At 33.6% G+C, this 19,169-nt stretch overlaps 2 protein-coding genes across 2 annotated transcripts in view; one reads left to right on the top strand and one right to left on the bottom strand.

Annotated features, from left to right (window-relative positions):
- The window catches only part of LOC129002590 (acetylcholine receptor subunit alpha-like 1), a 300,058-nt gene that overhangs the window by 194,562 nt on the left and 86,327 nt on the right, over window positions 1–19,169 (top strand). The window lies entirely within an intron of this gene.
- The window catches only part of LOC129002591 (alpha-tocopherol transfer protein-like), a 72,457-nt gene that overhangs the window by 2,080 nt on the left and 51,208 nt on the right, over window positions 1–19,169 (bottom strand). The window contains exons 4-7 of the mRNA XM_054430513.1: window positions 7,640–7,805; window positions 2,116–2,368; window positions 1,058–1,168; window positions 493–595 (exon numbers count right to left, since the gene is read on the bottom strand). Coding sequence (XP_054286488.1) covers window positions 493–595; window positions 1,058–1,168; window positions 2,116–2,368; window positions 7,640–7,805 — 633 coding nt within the window. The remainder of the gene's footprint in view (window positions 1–492; window positions 596–1,057; window positions 1,169–2,115; window positions 2,369–7,639; window positions 7,806–19,169) is intronic.

Here is a 19,169-nt window from a genome sequence, read left to right on the forward strand (position 1 = left end):
TATAATACTAAATTTTAGGCCTATTTAGTTCACTGAGTCTGACTTGCATCAATTAATTACACTACAGTTTACATTTAAATTAGTATTTCAAATCGGACAGTTTCTTAATACAACTACTGTACTGTAATAGGTAAGCGTTTGATAGGACTTGCGTCGTATTTTTATGTCCACATTTATAACGTAACATAAAAAAGGAGATTATAGCGAATTTTGATTTTAGCGCAATCTTCTATTTTCATAGATGCTGAGAAAGTATTAGCGTCGACTGTAAATCATCAACGGTAGTAGGCATTACATTACCATGTTGGTTAGTTCTGACGTGGAGTTTTCAATGGATTCATTCTTTTCTTTATAATTAACGACATAAATGATAGTTATTTGAAGTGCATTTTTGTCAGCGAGACTCAGTTTTACCTACAAAACCTGAGTAACGAACTGTAGAAGCATCAATAAAGTAAGGTTTAGCGAGGTGTGTACCGTGTAGGGACTTACTATTCAGCTCAGCAATCGAAGGTTCTTCTCCTCCGACATCAGCAGGCAGCACGTTCTTAGGTATGAGTCTGTGAAGATCTTTGACACTTCTGTGTACTACTATCTGCAAAATGCATTCAGGGTTTATATACTCTCAATTTAGTAAATAAAATATAACTTCGAAAAAATTCATTTCTCTCAAAACCTGTTTTTTATCAGAATTATGCGTTATTTAATACTTTAAATTTTATTGAAGACTTGAAATACAGTCTTGGATTTTTTTATGTCAGTGTGGTGTTATTTACATACAATTTTCTAGGTTTTGTTGGCATAACCTACTACAAAAGCATTATATTTTCATTTAAAAAAAGCGAAAACTATATTTTCTTTGAAATTACCCGTACAGTTAATTGAAATGCGTCACATCACCTATGCTGGGATCAACTATAACCATTTTACCCAGGAAACACAGATTTTGCATGAGTACAATTATAGAAAACCTGTATTCGTTTTACTTTTGTTTTCTATTTGTTTTTCCCACTATTCAAGGCCCACTTTACCCCTGCATTTATTGAAGGGCACTTACCCTGCTCTTTAGTTTGTTTGTCATGAAGGAAGTAAACAGAGCGATTCCCGTCTCCACCATTGGCCAGGGATTTACCACGTGGATTTTGTTCACCCTCAAGGGGTATCCTTTCTGGAAAAACAAGACAATGACTGAAATGAAATTGGCTATATTTCACAAAAGAATCCATTCACATATTGTCATAGCATTACTCCATTGAGTAGGTTTCCACGTGCACTCGCTATACATGTTCTTTTATGCATGTACAAACAAGTTAGACATGTTCAGTAAGATGCTCTACCTATTTTATGCAGAAAAATGTAACATCTTTTTATGACACAAATTGTAGGTAAATGTAGTGTTTTAAGCGTAATACTGATTTTTCTTGCATAGCACTTAATAGCTCTATCCTAACTTCAACAGGTTTGGGGTTTCAAAACAAACATTTAGTGTTAATAAACACATTCAAGTTGAAGTAGGTATAATCTCTTTACCAATCACTTTCTTTTTACCTACTACACCTACCCATTCCAGCAGCTCGTATGACAATTAAATACAACAATATTGCTGCCCCATAACACTTCGATCCCCAATAACGTCTCATCCCCCCATCTCCGGACACCATCTGCCTAGGAGCTATCGAATTTTACAAAATACAACTGTCTCCAAATACGGCATTTCTTATGCCCAATACCCCCTTCTATATTCGTGCAGTCTAATCACTGTACCCACATAATGACCAATGAAGATAGAATGTTTCAAGAAATATACATATCCGGGGTCCTCTTAATCCTAAGAAATGTTGGGGGAAAACGTTATACAGGGTGGAACGAAGTTGGATTCTGAAAATGACTAGGAATTAAAACAATGTTAAAGCACTTATGGCCATTTTATGTAAGCAAGTACAAATATTTTGAAAAAATCTTAAATTGTCTGTTATTCCCTACCTGTGAGGTTATGGAAACTTAAATTGGTGCCATTTTGTCACCAATACTTAGTAGTACACATAAAATTTTTTAACACTAACTTCGTTCCACCCTGTATTGTACCAAGTACCCATGTTACCGTCATGTACTTACCCATCCTAGCTTGAAAGTTCTACTGAGGATGGAGGCGTTGTACCGGGCCAGATGGCCGAACACCACGTTCTTTGTATCCACCAGCACATCCATCCCCGTGTAGTCTACTCCCTCCTGGAGCATCACATCCATCATCATGGATATCCTCTTCAGCATCACCGTGGCGTCGAACTCGTCAGCGCTGGGAGTCAGGTGTGAGAACATGATTACCCGACGACCCTCGGGAGTCAGCTTAGGCAGGATAATCACTCCCCTAGGACAATGTATTGATACAAAATGTATACTGTGTAATGTACGCAAGACATTTTATTGAAGTTTAAAAAGGTATAATAAATAATACACAATACAGGCTTAAAAATTGGCTACAATTGCTTAAACTCAAACTCAAAAGATATATGCATTCCCGTCTATAATAAAAGTACCACTATAGCGAGCCCCATGAATAGCGAGCATCCTTATTAGTCCAGTCAAGGAATGAGGTGTAGAGTGCGTGAGCAGGTAACTAAGCGATTCCTTCAGAAACTTGTTCAGGGGTCTTAGGGTGTTAACATACCAAAAGTCCTGACTCCTAGGCGGTGAGCCAGGGGGGGGGAGAGGGGAAAAGGGGGGGGAGAAAGGTACGCATTTTGGGTTTTTTGATTATATCTCGAAAACTATCAACTTTTTGTATACTATAGTAAATTATAAAATTGAAGAAGATTAAATTTTCTACAAGAAAAGTATATAATGTGTTTATTTTGGTTCAACAGATTACGAGTTATAACTTATTTAATTGATATCTTATTAAAATCTTCTTCCATAAGAAATACATGTAAATTAGTATGCGAAATGGGGCGAATCCTATCCGCCCAAAGGAAATATAAATGATATTCTGGAAATCTTGACAAAATTTCCAGTAATTTGACAATTTAATCATTAAAATTGATCCAAAATTAAGGCGAGGGCGAGGTAACAAAATTTCGAGTTTTGGTGTTTTTTTTTTTATTGGAAATATAAAAAAAACCTTAAATCATCCCATTTTTAAACGCTCACCCTCGCTTTAATTTTTGACAAAACTTCATGATTAAAGTGTCAAATTACTGGAAATGTTGTCAATATTTCCAGAATATCAGTTATATTTCCTTTGGGCGGATAGGATTCGCCCCATTTCGCATACTAATTTACATGTATTTCTTATGGAAGGAGTATTTTAATAAGATATCAATTAAATAAGTTATAACTCGTAATCTGTTGAACCAAAATAAACACATTATATACTTTTCTTGTAGAAAATTTAATCTTCTTCAATTTTATAATTTACTATAGTATACAAGAAGTTGATAGTTTTCGAGATATAATCAAAAAACCCAAAATGCGTACCTTTTTCCCCCCCCTTTTCCCCCCTCCCCCCCTGGCTCACCACCTAGGAGTCAGGACTTTTGGTATGTTAACACCCTAAGCCCCCTGAACAAGTTTCTGAAGGAATCGCTTAGTTACCTGCTCACGCACTCTACACCTACTTTTGGATCATTCATTGACTGGACTATATAGATAATACGTGAAGGCGATTTCTACGAAACACTACTCTTCCGTTGATAATGGACGGATTTTTACAAGCGATGTGTCAAAATATAGTATTTTTTATGTGGACACCCCCTTTCCCCAATTCCTGTAATAAATTTTCTCGGGCTTGGCCCCACAGGCCATCAAAATGCCAATGCATTTCTTATGAAAAAAATATTTTGTCTATTTAGCAGACGAATAATTTGTATTAATTACAGCTGTTCATAGTAAACACATGATACAAACAAGAATGTTCGTTTTCAGTTTCGATGACTGGAGTGGAGTGATTGATTACACATTATCTTTCAGTTGACTCTTTTAAGTCATCGGAAATTATGATTCATGTTTGTTTTGAAATAACGCCTGTAACACTTATCTAATATTTTTTGGAATTCGAGCAACAGGTGCACTAGTATATTAAATTATTGGTTTATAAGCTCTACAAAATATTTTGGAAAGAAATAGCCAAACGTTATGTTTTAGGGGTCAAAAATGGGTAGAACCAATTTTTAATCCATAAATTCCCATTCCCATAGCCTGATCATGCTGGTTTTCGAAGAATAAATGTAGCTTTATACATATGTATTACATTTTATCAGAATCATAAAATCGGTCCCGGACCCTGGTCGTACCATGAAACAGACCTACGGTTATGAATTATTCACTTTATGAGAAGTTTTCTAAAACATTTTTTTTTTCACATAAATACAAATAATTTAAAATCACTGCTATGAATCGCAATGAAAAAATAGATTGTTTGGAATTCTACTCCCTCTACATGTACCATTGTGAGATACATTACTGCATTCATGTAAATAAACGTCTAATCCCTTAACATTTCCTTTTGTAACATGTGTTGCAACACAATTAAAAATTGTATTTCAAATTGAACTTCAAAGTTATATTTGCAAATTTTATTAAATATTTGAAACATAAATTAAATTTTATAAATGAATATTTGTTATCCTTATCAGAGAAAAAATTTAAACGTATAATGCTTAACATCACCAACACTTGAAATTTTAAAGTGGTTTTAAATGCAATGTATTTGTATGTTGCTTTTATAAATGTTTCCATAGAAACATTAAATCACTTCATTGAAAACTCTCAAACAATCAACAGCACCAACAATTATCTTAGTAAGTCTTCTTTTTTTGTCAATTAGTATACCATGAGTCGCGTTCGTAAGGTGGTGGTAGGTGTGGGTGAAGGGATCGCTGTAGGCTGGGTAGTGAGGAAAGTATTCGGGGGGCCGCCTCCGCCACCTCTTGGAGGTGTCGGGGTGTTGGTTCCGCGAGTACTTGAACCACTACCTTCCGACAGTTTCCCTACTCCTGCACCTCCACCATCTTGGGGGTGGGGCTCCTGGTAGGAAGTGAAGAAGGTGCTAGACGGGGACAAACCACAAGCAAGGAATAATAAGGACAAACACAAGTGAAAAACATAAGGAGGCTGCAAACATTCAAAGCCAGGCCTAGGATACGACCCTGAACCCATCACAAGCTCTAAAAGATGGGGGTAAATTCTGAAACACCGTCTAGGAGTTGAAACAAAAAGGATAGCTAGCGGCAAACCAGATAGGCTAGCAGATAGGCTACCAACAAACCAGATGGGCTAGCAGCAAATCAGATAGTCTAGCATCAAACCAGATAGGCTAGCAGCAAACCAGATGGTCTAGCAGCAGCAAACCAGATAGTCTAGCATCAAACCAGATAGGCTAGCTACAAACCAGATAGGCTAGCAGCAAACCAGATGGTCTAGCAGCATCAGACCAAGATAGGCTAGCAGCAAACCAGATAGGCTAGCAGCAAACTATACCATGGGAAAACCTTTATGAAGGACTAGTTAAGGCCAACTTGACGAGGGAAATCAAGTGCGGGATGTTGAACAAACAGAGGAAACCAAAGACTTCGAGGTTGGAATTTTAATACCCAAAGGAGATTCTTAGCTTTGCTGTAGAGTAACCAATAAATACTCCCTTCAATGAACTACATATTTTATTTTTATTTTTGAAGTAGACATAAGTTAAGGGCTTCTTTAAAAAAAGTGGAGTGATTGATTAAATTATCTTTGAGGTTAACGGAAATTTTGACTGTTATTTGTTTAAAAAACCTTTAATACTTAGCAATTGCTCGAATTCGAGCAACAGGTGCACTAGTTGTTTATAAAATGGTAATATTTTGAGACACCAAATTTCAACTAACAAAATTAATCGCAGAGTTTACCACAATAAATAGAATGTAGTTTGTCTACTCTCAAAGATTGATAAGTCATGTGCGTAACTATTTATCATGTGTAGTGATTTTCTATTCAATTTCAATTATCCCTCTATAATAAACTAACTATAAAAAAAATCCACGGTTTGTATTAGTGTTTGATTAAATCTATAAATAAGTCCATTTGTATAACATTACAACGTATAATCACAATTTTTTTTATTCTTGAAGTTCTTTAGCCAAAATAACTATGTGTTTATTAGAAAGAAAACATACGAAACCTCTTCTAATGCTGCACGAGTCTGAAAGAGCCTTCATTTCTCAGAACGCAAACCAAATGCAGCACCTAGGTTGCCGTTTGAGGTTTTGCAGGCGCGAGCTATATTTGCTTCGTTGTCTGTATCATTTTGTATCGAAGCCTATATATCAGCTCTGACGATTTCAGAAAGATTTTTTTTATTTTACTAGTTCTTTTTCTCTTTTATAACATGACTGACTAAATAAAATATTACTATGGTATACAGTCAATGTTTATATAACCGTGCTATCATTATTTTAATATAATATAGTTAATGGTTCAGAGATATGTATTATAGTTGCGAGGTTATTGAATTGGACAAAGGATATTCAGTCTGAAAATTGAAATGTACTAAATACTGTAGTTTATATAAAATTTAAAATGTATTTAATTGGCAATAAATATTCTAAAATACAAAAATGCGTACTTTTAAATTCCAAGACCCTCAAAGATAACTAAAGACTGAAACACCTGCCATTGTAAAAAATCGTTTGAGTTTCGAAATTATTTTTACTCTACTACGATCCAAAAACACCAACTACTACTATTTTGAAACCATACAAAACAAACTGTTGCTTATCGTTGCGATTTTATAAAACGTTTATTAGTTTACAACTCCATACAGTTTTTATTCATTTATGATAACTTCAAAAACCTGACGTACCAAATGAGAAAAAAATTTCAGTGAACCATTTCTGGATTGCAGATTTTAACTGTTGCAATTGTGAGGGTCAGGTAGGCTAGATAGTTTACTTAATCCGCAGCAGAAACACTAGAATACCTAAGCCACGTCCGGTTCAGCTGCACATCGCCAAATTCGCTGTTATGCTTTTCAAAGCAACTTTCTATTGAAACCCTATGAATATTGTGACCTGCGATATATTGAGTCAATAGTAGCTGAATACCGTGTTCCGAAAAATGTCTGACCTACTCTGAAAATTAATACTTTCCAATATCAAGATAACTTGGTATTTTTGGCTGGTATGATCAATCAACGAGTGATTGAAACATTTATTTTAAATGTACAAGTTTCTTTTTTTATTGGCCATGAAATGAAGGAATGTTTAAGTTTTGCTAAACAGAGGTACGTAAATGTCTATCAAACCCCCTATGCTAAAATAGTTGCTGTTTACTGAGAAATACAACATTTATATCTTGTAAACAACCTTTATGTCGAATACACCATATTACCATGTTAGCATCCCACTGATAAAATGATTTCCATTATCTATCAAGGAAGAGCGTTACCGTGTCGTAATATCAATTTATATTTACCTAAAACCAATGTAAGAGAATCACAGGTAAAGATTTATTATTTTCTTACACCCGTTTTTAATTTTACACCAAGAAAAATAAGTGGTATAAACATTTGAAGAAATGTGACTCTTAGGTTGAGGAAAGTAAGTTAAGATATTTTGAATATATTATTTTCAGTTCAAAGGTTTCATATTGTGCAATAGAAACTTACATAACCTCAAAACTCTTCTGGACAGCTGGCAGCAGTGGGTCTCTCAGAGTGAAGACTTCTGGGATGATCGTTCTGACGCTGAAGTAGCAGTCTAGGCCCTCCTTGGCGCGTTGTAGACTGTTCTTACTGCTGATCAAGTAGTTTTCCAGCCACTGGTCCACGTGTTCTGAAACAACAGAATAGAATTTAATTAATTTTCCATAAATATTCCAGCGGAGCTTTTTTTGTGGAAATTAGTTTTCCACTAAACAAATTTAACTTAAACTATAAATATTGGTATTTATTTATTTACTCAAATCGTGTTACTCAAAACCCAAAATCTCTTAGTCAGTATTTTGTTTAAAAAGAGTAATGAGCCTTCACGCAGATTATGTAACAGACTAGAATTATATTTAATCATATAGTTTGTGTACAACGTTCATTTTCGTCCTATTTGGATACAGATTTGACACGGGGTTGGAATATAAAAAATAAACCAAAGATCATCGAGCAAAAAACTTAAAATATTTAATGACCATACACTTTTTTCTGGATTGATAAGAAATTTCTGATTTCAGTGTTAATTAATAGTTTTACAGTATCATAAATCTCAAACTAAATTGACAAAGTTGTGAACTATCTGATAATTCAGTAGATTGGACAAAGTAATGGAGTGAATCCCTTCAAGAACACGTAAAAGATAACTAGTTTAGATTTTATTTGTTGAACTTTCCTAGACTTTGATTATTCTAGACGTCCAATCCTATCTTTAGAGCGATTTATACCGAGAATTCCTTTATCAAAAGTAATCTCTTGCTGTAATTAACATCTGACTATGATATTTCACTTTTTAAATTTCACACAAACTGCCAATATTCCACTTTATAACTGGGACAATTGTTATTCTTGTACATATTTTCACTTTCTTCATAGAAACAGAACAGAAAGGAACTTATGTGTAAATGCGTGAATTTGCAAACTCTGATTTTGTAATGCTTAGATCATTGATGTAACAAATTTGGACATTTTTTTAAAGTGTTTATGAACATTTAAAAAAATAATACGTAAATTAGTCCAGGCGCTAAACGGGTTGAGTATGCACTGAAAGTCTGATAAAATTTTACTTTTGATTATTGTTGGGGACATCTAGTAGATGAAAAAAATCGATGATGTCGCATTTCTAGGGTGGTCACAACTCGGGGGGGAGGGGGGGAAGTTGCGCGGGTCATCGGTTTACGTTTTCGCATCTAACTCACAAACGGTTAACGATAGAAAGGTGAATTAAGCGTCTATCTACGCCTAAATATATTGTCCTTCAAAAAGGTTATAACAACCTTTCTTCTATCTCTTATACTTTAGGCGCTAATCAACATTTATTGCAAAACATAAAATTTAAAAATACTTTAAAATGAAATATCGGAAATATTGCGCTTGTTTAGGGCATGTTACAAACTATTTATGGTTAGAAAAACTAACAAGTAGTACAACAGCACCAAGTTTAAAGAAATCTGTGCAAAAACAACAGAGCTACGTTGATTTCAGTAAGAGTAAACGTGGAAAATTCGTAGTACAGTAGTATCGAGGCGCGCATGGATGGTACAGTACGTAGCCCACAGTCAATATAGGTTTGATGTTGTAAGTAACTATGGGAAAGCTGAATTTTTCTATGCTGTTAGACCATGTTGAGATGATCATTTTCCCAAAAGTCAACACTCCTCCCCCCTTGTGCTTTCCTTTTAACACCCCTTTTTAGATAAATTTACAGCCTCTTAGCAATTAAGCTATAACTTTAAAACGGGTAAGGATAATAATGCAATCTTTAATTAATCATTTTGCGTTACGATAATCTACAAAAAGAATTATGAGATAAATAAATATTTAAAAAGAATTATTATGGATTTCTGAAGAAGAAGAAGAAGAAAATTTGTTCATTGTAATAAAATATCAATACAGTGTTTTTTTTTATTTAAATGCAAAGAACAATGGTCGAAGACCGTCTGTTTTGTGTTAGACACACTGATTTTAAAATATGTTAAAACAGTTGAAAAAAATTCCATGAATCACATACAATTATTCAAAAAATAAACTGATTTCAACTACAGAATATACACAAATAGCACTACATACTAATACAGATCAGATAACAATTGAATGAATAATACAATTTAAATGTAGCCTACTGAGAATCTGAATTTTTCCTACAAACAGTTAATAATTCATAAAACAAACCTGTTACTTTTGTAATTACTTTGATAGATACTTAACAAACAATATTTTATAATTTTTTTAAATTACATAGATTTTTCCCATTTTTGTATTGATATCTTAATTCTTAAATTTAATAATTATACTCCATTATCAATTCCCACCCTTTACTCCACGCCTCTTTAAGATAATTTCCAAGTGCCCGCCAATCTTTGCCATTTAAAAATTCAAAAAAAAACTCATATTCATTTAAATATAACTTGTTGGACCAAAATTGACGTATCTTTTTTTAAAATTGGACATTCTGCTATAAAAGGGTACACGTTTCATCCCGGTTGAGATTACATAGTGAACATACATAAATTTTATTTTCCATATAGAGTTAACTTTTTATTAGACGACCCCCTTTATTTGTAAAAAATGTTTTTAGGGATGATTACGAATAAAAAAAATATATCCACCATTTTCCTATATGGCCACCAACTTTGTTATTTCTTATGGAATACGCTGTATTTTAGTATTCTTTTAGAATTTAAAAGCTATTTTTTTCTTCGTGACATTTTTTCTCTAAACCTACCCCATTTAGGAGTTACAGCCTGTTATATCTAAAAGAAAGGCTTGTGGTGTACATTCGGCATCCTGTAGCTCATAAACGAGTAAGTTGAGAGAGAAAGTGCAAAGAATAAATAAGTCACATATAAGTCCTCGTTAAAAAAATTATATATAATACGTTAAAAAATACTGATTTTGTTGTTTTTGAAAATGGTCACTATTTTCAAAAATGGTAGCTTACTTTGATATTGGGACAATTTATTTTATGGTTTTTTTATGTAGATGTGATTTGAAAACTTGTTTATTCTTTGTATTTTCGCTCTTAAACTTACTCGTTTATGAGCTACAGGATGCAGGATGTACTCACAAACCATTTCTTCTTCGATGTAACTCCTAAACAAGTAGCTTTAGAGAAAAATGTCAAGAATAAAAAGGTTTAAAAATTGAGTGTTTACATTCTAAAACAATCATAAAATACAGGGTATTCTATAGGACTAACAAAGTTGTCAGCCATATTGGAAAATGGCGAACATATTTTTAAAATTCGAAACCACTAAAAACACATCTTAAAATAAAGGGTAGTGTCCCATAAGAAGTTAACTCTATATCTCATAATAAAAAAGTTATCTATTGGTTCACTTTAGGCGAGACACCCTGTATAATAAAATGAGGCTCTGGCGTACAGCAGCAAATGCACGATATTCATTCATATGTATCCACTATAGTCTGTATATGTACTGAATGAGCTACATAATGTTAATATAATCTATATAAAGCGGCAAATTCAAATACAAAAACCATAATATACGTAATTTTTTCATCGTTGCGGTGCACAAAAAAGCCAGAGTCCTGTAAAATCAATTTACTGTACTATCTATAACCACTATATGCAAACAAACTGTTAATAACTATGTATCATTTTAAAATGTAAACTATGCACCCCTAATTTTGTATCAAACATTTTGTTGTGCGACCTCGTATAAAAAATCTACAAAGAAAAGTTTCATAAATTAATCCATAAAAATTACTTTTTTATGTTTATGATATTTTTTAACTATGAATATTTAGGATACCGTGGTAAATACACTTTTTGTAGAATATCGTAACGCAAAATGATTAATTAAAGATTGCGTTACTATCCTTACCCGTTTTAAAGTTATAGCTTAATTTCTAAGAGACTGTAAATTTATCTAAAAATGGCGGGGGGGGGGGTAGAGGAAAGCACAAAGGGGTAGGAGTGGGGACTTTTTGGAAAATGATCATCTCAACATGTTCTAACAGCATAGAAAAATTCAGCTTTCCCATAGTTACTTACAACATCAAACCTATATTGACTGTGGGCTACGTACCATCCATGCGCGCCTCGATACTACTACGAATTTTCCACGTTTACTTTTACTGAAATCAACGTAGCTCTGTTGTTTTTGCACATATTTCTTTAAACTTGGTGCTGTTGTACTACTTGTTAGTTTTTCTAACCATAAATAGTTTGTAACATGCCCTAAATAAGCGCAATATTTCCAATATTTCATTTTAAAGTATTTTTAAATTTTATTTTTTGCAATAAATGTTGATTAGCGCCTAAAGTATAAGAGATAGAAGAAAGGTTGTTATAACCTTTTTGAAGGACAATATATTTAGGCGTAGATAGACGCTTAATTCACCTTTCTATCATTAACCGTTTGTGAGTTAGACGCGGAAACGTAAACCGATGACCCGCGCAACTTCCCCCCTCCCCCCCGAGTTGTGACCACCCTAGAAATGCGACATCATCGATTTTTTTCATCTACTAGATGTCCCCAACAATAATCAAAAGTCAAATTTTGTCAGACTTTCAGTGCATACTCAACCCGTTTAGCGCCTGGACTAAATAGTACATGTAAGTTTTGAAAGTTTGATTTGCTTAGTTATGTAAATATAGTTCAACATCAGGTTAAACAATCCATTTGAAACATGAAAGAGTTTTAGATTTATATCAAAAACTGTCTTCTAAAATTATTTATTTCTTTGTGCATTAGTTCCTCCCTATTTTCACAAAGTGCAAACAATTCGTTCCTCTACTAATTTGGTAAAATGTTGAACTAACTCGATAAGGCCCCAAATCACTGTGTATAATCAGGTCAAATAGATTCCGTGTTGTAAAACGCGGACGAAACAGATAAAACAAACTAATAAATCGAAGAAGTTAGTACCGGGGGACAAATGGCTCTAAATAAAGCATTTTGTCTCCACTTCTTTACAACCTTGCCACTAAACTCGGTAGTTTCCATGACCAACATTGACGATCGCAAATAAAAATGCACATCCGCTAAAACAACGTTCCCTACTACAGTTGGATCCCGTGCAAAACACTTTACTGGTTCACCTCCATGATTACTTAACGATTTAGCGTACAACACATGTCAACCGGAGTACACACATCATTTTACTACTTATTAGCAACTGTGTCAAAAAATAATTTTTCGGATTTATGCTTAGATCAAAGGATTGTCAATTACAATATATTCTAATTATTGTTTGAACGTTTAAAAATTGTAAATGCTAACAATGCTTGGTACTTACGTATTATACGGAGGCCACTTATTTTACAGCGCGCTGCGGCGGTTGGGTTAAGTTGGGTTATCATAAATATGTTTGTAGAACTTTCCTAGTTTCGTTATGAATCGAACTATACGAGATGAGTCATAAAAACTTATGATAACCCAACCTAACCTAACCGCCGCAGCGCGCTGTAAAATAAGTGGCCTCCGTATAATACGTAAGTACCCAATGCTTTTTTAAATTAAAATTCCTAATGTAGTTTTATAGCACTATTACATTAGTAGCATGAATTTGCTCAATGAATGATCAGTCGATACCCTAGTGCGCCCGAGTAAATATTTGACAAAAAATGTAAACTTAAGTTTCGCTTTTGATAAAGCACTACGCTAAATCACGTAATACGACTGAATGTTCCATAAATACACATGTTTCTAGCTGGACCAGTAGTTAGAGATAGTACAAACGTTATGAGAGTTCCCATAACAGTTTTGTGACCACGTTAAGTAATTTACTGGTCAGTTTTCAAGGAAGCTGCGTTAAGTGTGTTAACGGAAGTTATCTGAGGCCGTTTCCTCGGGTTAGCTAAGAGAGGATCGAAATTGCTGGAGAAACCGAGAGTGAGGTCAATGACCCCTAAACAGCTGATCCCAGACATTGACCTTTGCAGATTATATAACTGTAGACCTGGTCACCTACAGATGTTGTAGGGATCCCTTCATTATTGTAGAACTGATTGGGATCTTTGCTTGGTTCATATTGTGTAAAACTTGATAGTTGTGTTACTGTAACTTCAACTTTAAATTTTCATAATGTGTTTTGGCTACTATTATCTGACTAAAAAAGGTTTTCACAACCTTTTTTGTAAGTACTGGTATATTTTATGCCACTGAATCGCCTTTTCAAAAAATATCAATCATACTATCATGGTTAACACATTCATCATTACAAAAATTAAGAATCAGTTTTAACCGTATTTAAATTTAGTGTATACTGGCAAATAGAAGTCATTAAACCGTTAATGTATTCAAGTGTTGTAAATATTTAAATTGTTTTTTTTTATTATTCAAATTAACTGCAAACTAATGTTTGTGTTTTAGTTTTTTTATTTGCATTTTTCTTTGGAAGTATTCACATGTTTGTAAGGATCCAAAAGCTGTCTGGTGTTGTTAGATAGCATTATCAGTTGACAGCCTAATGACAAATGGCACTTGAGTTTAAAATCGGTTCCACTTAGAATCGAATCAGCTTCCTCCAGATTAATGACGATCAACTGATTTATTGATATAATTATAAATGTCGAGAGCCTTATTTGGTTTTATAGAAAACCTCGTAAATACTGATGATATTGAAAATAAAAGGAGGGTTTTAAAGACCATTTTCTTCGGTTATCTTGAGATATGCTTTAACGATTATTTCGCCGTGAGATGTTTTTGATTTCTCATATTTTCCCTATTTCTCAGAATTTCAGGTTAACGTAAGCCAATATAATCCCTGCTTCACTGGTGTTCACTTCCCGCCACTCCACATTCCATCTCACCTGGTCAATCTCTGACCGCTTCACACAGAAATAGTTCTCTTGTCTGGACAACGTTATCGCAGTTGGCTAAATATTTGCCGATTCTTCCACCGAACTTTACCGCGTTTTACCGCAAACTCGCCAAAGTTTGTTCGTCGTTGCTTTGTTTGTAAAGTAATCTAAGTAAAGTATGGTTTGCACAATACGCAACTTGGTTACACTATACAGGGTAAAAAATCCCGAAACAGTTAAATATTAAAAAATAGACAACTAAGGTAGAGTTACACAAGGTGGAACAAAGTTACTGGGCATGAAAAAACATTTTAAAACATTATTCGGTGATACGCTACCTCCTCAAGGGAGCGGCTTGTAAGGAGTGTGAAGAAAATCTTAAACGTAAGCATATGTTTATACGCACATCAAATTAAAATGTCTTTAATTAAAATTAAATTAAAATAGAATGCCGCAAATTGGAGCTCAAAAGAACAACTGAGTCAAAATGGCAGCCGTCCAAAAAGTTCTTAAATTTGCAATTTTGAATTTTTGGACTGCTCCCATATTTGACTCAGTTGTCCGTTTGAGTTCGGTTTTGGGATCTTGTATTCTACTAGTAAGGCCATGAATTTGATGTGTATATCAGCCTATGCTTACGTTCATTTTCGTCTCACTTCTGGCAGGCACCCCCCCCCCCCTGAGGAGGTAGTGTATAATTGCATTCCAAATTAAATATATCTTGAACGGCTGTCATTTTTTATTGGGTTGTCCGTCCGAGTTTAAATTTGTAGCATTGTATTTTATTTCAAAACTCTTGTATTTTATGTGCTTTTTAAATACGTTTAAGGTTCCCCTGAGGACGAAGAATTCCACAGAATAATGTTTAAAATGTTTTTATTACTAGTAACATTTTGATACGTTCTGTAGCTCTATCTTTGTTTGTATATTTACCTGCTCCGAGACTTTTTCCCACCCTGTATGGTTAGTAAAATTGTTTTTTGAATTAAATTAGTGTCATTTTAGATTCCGGATCATAAAAACAAAAATTTCTAATGAACCAGCTCAATGTATATATATTTACCTTTTACGTACCTTATCGCATTTTTACTGAATTAATTACCTGTTGAATTCTTAAACAAATGCTTCATTTTCGGAATGTGCGATGCCCTTTCCTATTATTGGTCATGAAAAAAATAACACTATTAAAATTATTTCGCATAAACAGGATCATATTGATTAAAGACAATTTTACACAATAAGTATGATATGGCCTAAACATCAGCTGATTACCCAATAATGCTAATTACTATTTCCGCTACGCTGGGTATGTATAACCACACAAAGTGGATATCCTGCGACATATTAATTATATGTTCCTGTCCATTCAATTAAACCTACCCATTCACTGTTCTATTCACTCCTAGTCCTATTCAAACTGTTAACATTGTCCACAGTATCTGATTTTCCAAGTAGGATAATAAGCTTATTAATTACTCACTTCTATTGAATCTTTGACATGAATGCGTTCTAATGGTGCTTTAACGAGGCATGTAAACTATAGTTGGTAAACCACCTAATCTGTTGATGTAGGCTATCTATTGTTTACAGGTACAATGTTCAAACAAATTTGAAACATGTGGATTCATAAGGGTTACAAAGAGGCATTATTTTCTAATATAATCCAAATTATACATGGCAATTCCTTATCCAAAACGACTAACCTTAAATAACTCATTAAAATCTTTAACTAACTCATTCTGTGACGAAGAACTTATAATTGAAATTATTATTTATTTGTTAATTTAATCACTTTATTTTCGCATTTTCATAGAATTTTTCAAATATTTTTTTTCGCATTTTATTAAATAAATTTGCAAAAGAACACTCGTTATTTGTCCTTAAGTTTGTTTGTTGTTAGTTTATTTCATTGAGTGAAAAAATTCCATTTCGATTCCAAGTCTTGTAATAATATTTTTTTCTACTTTCAGTCCTACTCAACTAATTTAATTTAATTTTATTTTATTTAATTTAATTTTTAGTGTTATGCACATCTGCTACTGTATTATAAGTTGTAAAAACATCTTAATATTTTGGTGACTAGTCAACAAAGTAGAAAATATCGATGGTGTGTTGAGCTTTGGCCTGTCTCAGCTATATTCAAAAGAGGTTTTTCAAGGTAAATACTTATTTAATATAAACTCATACCAAACTTAAAAATAATTAAATCCCAACAAATATATCTATTACCGAACACAACAAAACCCACTTTATTTTCCCACACTGAAGTGGTACAACACTTTCCAGTACGAATGTAAAGACAATAAACACAGGCCATTCTAATTAACCGGTTGACCTGTTAACCCATGCAATCCCATAACAATCACCCGTTTATCTCACTAGGTCGTTCACCCACACCCACGGGGGATGCACCCAGTCACCCACTTTCGTGACTCCCCGGGGACACTGCAGCTCGCCCGTGGGGCGGAGCCCCCCACCGACATCACACAGGCAACGGCCCGGTAGGGAAGGTGAAAGTTTGATCTTACATAACCACAACTGGACCTGCGTATTATATCATGTGTCTCCGGTGACGAGCAGGACTAAAACACAGGGAACTGTTGATTTGTTGATGTTTCAATTTGTTTAGATATAGTATTATCAGTAGTATATGGTAGTTTTTGTGTGTTATAGAAACTGGCCTAATCACTGTCTAATAATTAAATTACACTCGTCTCTTTCATTTGATTTAACAACAGTAGGCCAATGGTGCAATATAAATACTACGATTATCGTCAAGCACATTTTAAAACGATAACTTCAACAAAAATATTTGCTGTGGGTTTAAAACTAAAAGTATGCATTTTTTTAATACGAATATGCAACAAATTACATTCCTGATGTTAATATATTTTAATAAGAGGGATACTATGCTAACACGTTAGTAACATTATTGTGTTCTATTTGTGATTATCGTCTTTAATTTAAACGATATTCAGACTGATTTAACTCTGATACTTTTTAATATAAATTAATGATATGTGAAAGTATTGATTCTGATTAGAATATTTAAAATACTAAATTCAAGCTTTGTTTCAGGTAATTTGATGAAGTGTTGTGTATTTGTAAGTATCAATTACCAATTATATGAATTATTTAAGATGGGGGCCCCGCTAGGTGCGTATTTCAACCCAAATTTGAGAGGAGGAAATTAGTTAATATTTCTTTATTTATTTCATATTTTATCCCATAGTCTCATAATTGTTTCAATCGTCAGAGAATATCCTTTGTGGAGTGTACTCCGTTCTACGTTTGCATTTTATACAAGCAATTGATTTCAAACAAAAGCTTGATGGATTGGTAACAGTTCTCTGAACTCTGGCATTAGAGATTTGAGTGTGAAAGCATATTGTTGAGTGAATTTCAAGTGAATATGCATGTACTGCATTAGTTTTCTTTCCCTCATTGTCGAAAATGCCCACCTGAATATTCCGAATATTTAATAATATTTATGTGAAACTCCACCAACGTTATTTGAAAAAAAAATCATATAGAATTTTTTAAAGTGAAATCCTGAAAGCAATTTCGTATTTTTAATAACTGTAAAAATTATCTAACGCAGTGTACAGAATTCGAGTTTAGAGAGCGGCTAAGATTTAACTACATGCATTTCCGACACAAGTTGACAATCAAACAATATATAATCCGTAATTTCACGTTACTTAATAACGATTTCGTGGAACACAGCTGTTACAGAATGAGCATGGAAAGAATTAGACTGTGACAATACCAATCGTATTATATCATACAAACATTACACCCCGGTACTAATAAATGGACTGGGAACAGGAAATGGAAAACGCCAAATACATTCAGCCGTCCAAATAATTAAAACGGACAATATTAATGTGGCGCGTTAATTTTAATGGCGGATGCTCAGTTGTATTCCAACGTATGGAACTCAACTTCCAAATGTCAGAATATCGCTTCATATTGGCTGAACAGAAATTGTGTCATGGTTAATATTTGATTGTCTATAGCAATTTGTATTTTATGTGCACCATTGTATAAGGCTTTGGGTCTGCTATGCCTATGTTGCCCTACATTTGCATTGATTTGCTTCCATTTTGTGATATCTGCGCTGCATGGATGTTTAATAAGCACGTGGTAGAATTATTTATTTCGGATTTATTATGTATTGAGTCAATATTGTTTTATTTATTTCTTGTTTTAATTTTAAATGTTATCAAACAACCGTAGAACAGTCTGGTCTCTTCAATCTAAATGGATATTTTAATTTGTTAACAAATCCGTTGGTAAATTAGAATCACACCAAGCTGTTCACAGTCCTATAATTACTTCTTGATCAGCATTGTAGGTGTTATTAAATTTACGAAAAGTAAATAAAAGTCCTACAAAATATTGGTACGAAACATATTTTGTGGCTATTGAGGTAATACTGTATGATAATCCTTTCGAACGTGATGTATAATGTGTTGCATAGGGTATAGTGCTGAAAGTCCTTGAAACTTATAGCATCTCAGTAACAACAATTTATTTATTTATTTTATGATTATTAAAGGGGATTTCCTGTGATAATATTACAACGTCTAAGGATTTAAGAACTTACCACGATTATTCCCATTTAGGAAACAAAACTTGTTTCTCAACAACAATTTGATATTTTCCTCATTGAATGTTACAGGAAATGCAGTTTAGACACGTACATTATTGGCAGACATAACT

This window comes from Macrosteles quadrilineatus, unplaced genomic scaffold, assembly GCF_028750875.1.
Source record: "Macrosteles quadrilineatus isolate MER2022 unplaced genomic scaffold, UCM_ALF_1.0 Scaffold_9__3_contigs__length_116548681, whole genome shotgun sequence".
Classification (NCBI taxonomy): Eukaryota; Metazoa; Arthropoda; class Insecta; order Hemiptera; family Cicadellidae; genus Macrosteles; species Macrosteles quadrilineatus.